This window comes from Leuresthes tenuis, unplaced genomic scaffold (assembly GCF_036924035.1).
Source record: "Leuresthes tenuis unplaced genomic scaffold, fLeuTen1.0.hap1 SCAF_8, whole genome shotgun sequence".
In the NCBI taxonomy this organism is placed as follows: Eukaryota; Metazoa; Chordata; class Actinopteri; order Atheriniformes; family Atherinopsidae; genus Leuresthes; species Leuresthes tenuis.
Window position 1 is genome coordinate 20,024,692 of NW_027325362.1, and position 7,586 is coordinate 20,032,277.

Below are 7,586 nucleotides of genomic sequence, written 5' to 3' on the forward strand. Positions count from 1 at the left end.
TGAAGTAAATGATCAGAATTCAAAGGCGTAGTCAACGAAACACAAGGGTACACTAGACTCCCACATTAGCATCTCCACCATAAAACATGTGTAAAAGGATTTTGACATGAATCATTCAAATTCTGCTTGTGAGCACAAATCTATTTGAACAGCCAACCCCCCACCGCCACTAAAGCTGTTTCAGGGAGAATTAACAGAGACTTCTTCAGATCCATCACTGGGTTTGATGTTAAGACCATAAAACGGTGCTTAAATGTCAGTTTCCTCAATTTTCTGGGTGCCACAAAATGAGTGTTTTCTTAGCATTAGGGGAGTCTGAGGCCACTGTAACGCACATAATTCCTCCCATTAGAAGAACACCACAAGTGGAGATATGCTCTAAATAAAAAATTATTTTGAAGTATAAGATTAGCTTTTTTGATACTATACATTCTCCTCCCATGGTCCAAAGTTGAGATGACTGTGTCTGCAAGATAAAACTTACATAAAATGAATCTCTAAGTTTTTTTCCCCTCTGAAATGAACATGAACAGCCTCGGCTAAATATAAACTAGTTACAGAGCTGTTTTCACAGTAAGAAAATAAACACTTCTTACTTCTATAGTGACTAAGTTTATTTTCTTGAGGAAAATAAGATTTTCTGAGTTTCCACTTCAAAAAGATTTCATCCACTTGTTCAAAGAGTGCGCAATTTGCAAATCATAAGCAAAAATGGATCTTTGCTCACATCTCAATCTGTGGCCAACAGCAAACCATGAATGAATGACGAAATGTAAATATCGCTCATTAAAAAAAAAAAAGTTAGAGCCAGTTTGTCTGTATGGTGGATGAGAGAGGACACGTAAACCCAGCAAAATCATCTTTCCTGACATCTTAAATCATCCTTATTAGATTTTAATTTGTATTATTTAAGTAATGAGATCACTTTGGTGCGTGCCTTTATTTGCAATATAGTGTTATCTGATACTAAATTGGAACGGTAATTAAATATATTCCTACAGTCTTATCCTGATCAGTAGTATCCATCTTAACTGTATCATATTGTTGTAGTGGGTTATGATTGAAACTGTAAAAAACAAAGTAGGGCATCTCTGTTTTCATACGCATCAGGGGCCAACATACCTGCAAGTCTGAGCACTTGGCACATCAAGATTGTCCAAGCTCATTTCTTACATTTTACTGACATCTCACGTGATTGCGACCTTATTTTCACCGAAGCGAATCTTGCGTCCATTCTGACAGGTTATTTTGGGGTCTCGCTTAACTAAATATAACCCGCCTCGCATATTTGTTATCGCGTCACAACAAGAAACATTATCCCATGTACACAGCTTTCTCTTCCCCGCCGGCTGCGTTGGATGAGAGGTGTCGGGTTTTAGGGTATAAAAGGAGGGGCGCGCGCCAGTGCCCGGCACACATCATCCGGACTGGAGTCTGTAAAGGTAGGAGAAGATTAAGCTCTTTTGCCACGCTTTGACCTTACAGGGAGGCTTAACTCGGTGTTCATACATAATTTTGTTTTCACAGTTTTCACTTTAAGAGTTTTTTTCAAGGAAAAAAGAAAAGCAAACAGTGGACTGAACTGTCAGACTATCTGTTCTCAGCCGTGTGTGATGTCGGACGTTAAATCGGTGTATGTTTTACGTCAGGTGGCGACATTGGCGTCAAAATGACAATTTGGTGCAACTCCTGCAAATGTCACGTCAGCGCACCGTGCACCTCTCACCATCTGCCTGAGGAGCCCCACCGCTCAGTCTGCAGGAGGTTCAGGTCAGTGACACTCTTTCTCCTCGCTGCTCCGCGTCCTCTAGTGGCTCGATCCACACATGGCTGCTAGGAAAACATGCACCTAACTGCAGTTTCACTGTTCCATGTGAAACATTCCCCCCAAATCCAGTGATGTGACATCCATCCATCACATGAAACAACCACACAAAAAAAGGCTCAGAAAATTTGGTGATTTGAATCAACACTGTTGAGAAATCTCCCTGATGAATATAGAGTAATAGCACATTCATGCGAGCTTATAGTGTGTCTTAGATCAGGATCCTCATAGTTAACGCTTTGAGTACACATTGATATGATTCTCCTTTTGTGGCACTTTCTGTGTCCCTGTGACGTGGGGTGCCCCACACCGAGGACACCCACTTTATAAGGCAATGAATGGAGCATCACAAGCCCAGCCTTCTCTTTGTGTGTGACGCCCACGCCGAAGCCCTGGCTGCTATAAAACCCCCAGGCTCTCAGTGGATGGGCCCAGACAGATACTGATCACACAGACAAAGTCTATCGAGAGCCCTCATCTCTGTTCCAGGCACGACTGCCTCTCATATCAGCAGTTTCCATAGGAACCCTTGATATTCAAAATCTGCCTTAGCTTATGGAGAAGAGGCTAGATCAATTCCGTCCAATTATGCTTTTTCATGTCCTCATTTGATTTGTTTTTTTCTTCTTCTTCTTCTTTATGTTTTTTTTTTTTTTTTACACTCGACACTTGAGGAGAATGAGCTCAGATCACATTTTTGAAATGCAAGTGCAGCAGTAAATTTTCTTCAGTCAGTGTTTGCCCCACTTTTGACCTCAGTAACCATGGTCCCTCACAGATCCACTAAAGGAGCCTCCAAAGCCCGTCGAGACCACATCAATCATGAGATCAGGAATATGCGTGCTCTGCTTCCCATCACCCACGAGGACCAGGAGCGCCTATCCTACCTTCACTCCATGGCTGCCATCTGTACTTACATCAGGAAGTCTGTTCTCTTCCAGGGTGAGTTTTCCCACTTGAGTCACCGTCAGACTTTTATGCCTTTGAACCTCTCTGCTACATCTGTCTTCTGTGCCCTTGTCAGAGAACACGAGGCTAAGTTTGCAGTACTTTTGGAAAAATATAAAAAACCTGCAGAAATGCAAACAGTGTGACTCAGGCTGAACTCCCTTTCATCCTCAAGGGCTCCCAGCTGGAGAAAGATCCCACTGCTCCCTGCCATATGAGGAGTTTCTTGATGCCCTACCTGGTTTCCTCCTGGTCAGTACCGCACAAGGCAGGCTGGTCTATGTGTCCGAAAATGTATCTGAATATACTGGTCTTTCCATGGTGAGTCCTTTGGTTACGTACAGTGTCAATTTTAACTGCAGCTCTCTCAATGTGAGCAAGTTTGGTTCTGTGTTGGCTTTAACCTAATAATGGGTAACCCTATAACTTTTCCAGATAGATGTGCTACAAGGAGACACTTTATATGACATTGTGGAACGCTCTGATGTGGACATCATTAAGTCAAATCTGGATTCTGAAAACAACTTGTTATCAGGTATCAATTAAGGCTTGAATTTTACTTGAAAATGTTTTTCAGTGGCATTTAAAAGCTGTGATTACCATGTGAAATATAACACTCTTCTATGGTTGTTAGTCAAATTTCTGACAGAGTATTACACGTGACAAGATGTAATAAAAAGGCAATGAGGTTGTAAATCAGCAGGAAAATGTTGAGTTTTTGGAACAGAATGTAATCTAAAAAGGCTGCACAGAGCTGTTAATCCATTGTCAAGCTTCTAAAACTTGTTTTCTTATAGTACTTAAAGACTATTCTGTTGTTTTTCCTGTCCTCAGAGAGGAGCTTTATATGTAGTCTGCAGTCCTCCAAGGCCTTTAAGTTGCAACACGGCAGCTGCTGCTCCGTGCTGGTCAGAGGGAGCTTTCAGTTCTTCCCTCAGCCATCTCCTGCAGCCTCTCAGAACAGCGAGCCTCTCTTTGTTGCCTTCTGTACCCCCACGGTGAACCGTCTGACCAGCACTGACACTCCCTTCTGCCTCAGCTTTAACAGCACCCACAGACTGGATATGAGCTTTACTCAGCTCTCTGACAGGTTAATTCACGCTTCTTTCTCTAAGCAGATGAAATCAAAATGATCTCACACCATTCACTGACAAGGTGATCTTTCTTTTTCAGTGTTTTATACCTTTTGGGGTATTCAGTGGATGAAATGACCAGCCGATCGTGGTACAGTCTTGTGCATCCTGAGGATCTGACATCGGGTGCAGATTCACATAGAAGTTTAAGTAAGTGTGAAAACCACTCCAGGGAAACTTGTTATTGGGACTAAACTTTGTGACATTTAGTGCTCTTAAAGCCTTATTATTCATTCGTAGCACACAAAGGACTTGAACTTTTAGATTCTGAGTCATTGATGCCCGCATAAATTACATTCATCATCGATAACAGAGCTACAGTTGTGGTTTAGCAGCCTTTCTCTGAGGACACGATCTCGTCAGGAATAATAACCGAGAAGACCATTTTAATGTCAGTTAACTTGACTTTCTATTTTTCTACTTACAATAGGGTTTTTAGGAGTGGAGTTTCATGTGTGTGAGTGTGCATCGTTATAAGCATTACTGTTCTTTTCAGTGCAGGCAGATGATGGCTTCCAGGTAGAGATGATACTGAGATTCCAGCGCACAGATCTATCATGGACTTGGATCTATATTCGAGCTAACAAGGACTCAGAGTGCCAAACCATCAGCTGCACTAACTTCATCATCGGGTACGTTGAACCTCCTTTGTAAACCTGAACTGATAGCTTTTCAGAGTTAAAAGGCTGACTTCTAACACATTGCTCTGATCTTGCAGTGAAACAGAGGCCACATTTCTGCAGAAGAAAATCAGCAGCAATGCGTTCAAGCCATTTATGCCAAATTCCCACCATCTTGCTCAACAGGCACCTCAGAGTCAGAGCTACAGCTCTAAATGTTCTAAAAGACAGAGGACGTCAAACAGTCGAGGTGAGGAGCCAGGTGCCCGAGCGAGAAGGGAGTCTGGGCAAGACATTTACTGTGTGTTATGCACCTCTTCCCAGGGCAGTAACTCTCCAGTCCCCTTGGGTGAAAGCCTTGCTCTATTCACCCCTCCTTACAGCCCTGCCTCCTCCAATTCCTCTCTGCCACAGGAGGAGCTCAGTCATGACTTCCTGGTGGATGCGCATGAATGCACAAATCAGTTGCTGTCTTCTCCTGAGGGCTCTCCCTCTTATTACTCCTACTCAGAAGCACGACTCACCTGCCACCAATCACCTGCCGACCCCCTCCCTGCGGTCGCTGAAAACTTCGACCGGAGAGACTTTGGCATGTTCAGCGCCCACTCTCCTCTCTCCTCCTCATCTTCGACTTATGATTTCCAACCTTGTACATCTGATGCTCGATTAGTTCCAGACTGTCTGTCTGTGTCCGACACATGTGAGAGCCCAGTGGACTGTGCTTCACTGCATCCTGACGAGTTCGCCCTGATCGAGCAGCCACAAGAGGGCAGCCTCGTCCAGCTGCATCATGTTCCCCACCAAGAGTTCCCATTACATTCCAGTCTTCTTACGCCCCACCAATCCTCCATATCAACAGATACAAACCAGTACAATGAGAGGGAGCAGGCAGAGATCAGTATTCTGGCTCAGCAGATCTCCTCGCTGGCCAGCAGCTTCGACATGCACCACACCCTGAATCCTCTTCAAAATGTGTCTCAGCATGCGGCGACCAACACCTCGCCCTCAGCCCACGACTGGCACCATAGCCCTCCCCTCCCCTCAGTCCTCCTTCCAAAGCGTGCATTGGTCCCTGATGACAGTGTGTTTGACAGTATCCTTAAAGACCTGAACGTGGTCACAAGGAAAAGGAGCACGTCCAGAGCCGGTGTGATTGCTTATAGCTTCCAGCAGGGCTTAGTGAGAAGCAGGAGTGGGTCCCATCAGTCAGATCAGGGGCCCCTTGGCCTCATCGCTGAGGATTCTCTGCCTCCAGAGCAGTTCACCACAGGCAGTATCGCCATGGATCCCTTCAGTTTGCAGCTGGGACACCATGATCACAACATTGGGTTGCATCAACTCAACCACTTTATGTAGAAAAGCCCCCAGCAAGGTAATTTCTACCAACAAGTCAAGCTTCTTTGATATACAAAGTTTACAGCTATTGCATTGACAAAATGAGTATCATTAATACCCCTCTCTGCCTTCTTCCAGATGGACTTGCTGAAGAAAACTTGTTCTGAAGTAGGTCTGTGACTTACTGTGCTACCACTTGTATGACATATTGTCAGGGTAATCTTCCTCCACTGGATTCAAAGAGGAATGTGAGCAAAAAGAACATCTTTGAGTAGATGCTGTTTACTGTTTCCCAAATGATTTATTCCTGAATGTGAAAAAGCAAAGACAGGTCCAGTGTTGCGCCTGCACTTCAGCTCTGTCTTCATTTGTCAACACTACTGGATGTGTTTTATGTTTCGCTGATATCTTATGCTTTAAGAAAAAGGTACTTTGTAAGAAAGCATCTGACAAGAGTTACCCACCCAAATGGAGGCACACTATGTTTTTCTTCTAATACTGGGTGACCACAGTTTACTATAAGAGCACTTTATAAAGTCACCGCTATAAGAATTGTATAGAGAGAAGACACTTCTAAGGAATGTAACTTTGATTTTTTTACCTGGATAAGCTTTAACACATGAATCAGTCCATACAATATAGAAACGTATAAATAAATGTTTTTTTAAAAAAAAATTTTCATAGGTGCCTTAAAACATGTAGTTTGCTACAAAAAATTCAAAGTCCATCTGGTCTTTGAGTTTGAATTTTCTCATTGTGCCATTAAAGCTTGCATGCTTTCTGGAAGTCAGGCAGTGGCATGACCCAGAAATGATGATGATTGTAAATACAACGCCTACCTCATTGGTACAGCTAAATACATTCTAAGTCTGAATCTTATCCATGAATTGTATTTATTTGGTTTCTGAACACACTGACCTAACCTTACTCTCGCTTGTTTTGAAATGTATTATTTAACTTCATTATGACCTGCTCTTATGTTCATTCCCTCCACATTTGTCCCCCCCCCCGGTACTACAACTCTGTTTATTTGAATGTTCACTGTTATTGTGTCATTCCTGGAATTTTCTTCAAGTGTTCCTGATGTATATAAAACTCATAAAAAATAACATACCTAGGCTTCGAGTTGATTTGTTATATTCCATTTTGAATTTTACTGTAAATAAATCCTTTTAAACAACAATCACCTATCACATCTAACATGTACAGTGTTAGCGCCAAGCCAATAGATATTTCTGCCTGGTATGAATCCATTATTAGTGCAACGAGACGCAATACACAGCACTGAATTATTACCCCATAAAGTCGTGATGGCTAAAATGAAATACCTACTTACACATACAGCCAGTGCATGTTGGAGTCATGTCGAAAATCCATGCTCCTTTAATACTTGCTTTGGTCTCTGCCAGCTCCGGGGAGAAACATATGGGTCTTTGCTTAGGAAGGTTCCTAACTGAGAGAAATGACCAGGAAGAACATAAGTGGCAGCCATGGAAAGAACTGTTTGAATTTTTCAGAATACTGAGGAAAGAAGATTCAGTCCTTCCCTGGACCATCCCTCATTAAAGAGAAAGGATATAGTTCTGTCCCATAATTCCTTTGGGCCTCGACCTTTAAAGCAATACTTGATTATATATACCAATTTATACTAATTGGGGTTTGGATTAGACAGCAATAAATTACATTTTTGTGCCTTTTTCTTATTGATCTTGATTAAGAACCTTG

At 42.7% G+C, this 7,586-nt stretch overlaps 1 protein-coding gene across 1 annotated transcript; it reads left to right on the plus strand.

Annotated features, from left to right (window-relative positions):
- Positions 1-1,375: 1,375 nt before the first annotated feature.
- On the plus strand, positions 1,376-6,970 carry npas4l (neuronal PAS domain protein 4 like). Its single transcript, XM_072391300.1, has 10 exons — positions 1,376-1,442; positions 1,650-1,770; positions 2,604-2,767; positions 2,949-3,094; positions 3,209-3,308; positions 3,608-3,863; positions 3,947-4,056; positions 4,403-4,538; positions 4,625-5,898; positions 6,000-6,970. Exons 2-9 carry the CDS (start codon positions 1,670-1,672, stop codon positions 5,880-5,882), a joined length of 2,271 nt encoding a protein of 756 aa, XP_072247401.1. The 5' UTR covers positions 1,376-1,442; positions 1,650-1,669; the 3' UTR covers positions 5,883-5,898; positions 6,000-6,970.
- The last annotated feature ends 616 nt before the right edge of the window (positions 6,971-7,586 follow it).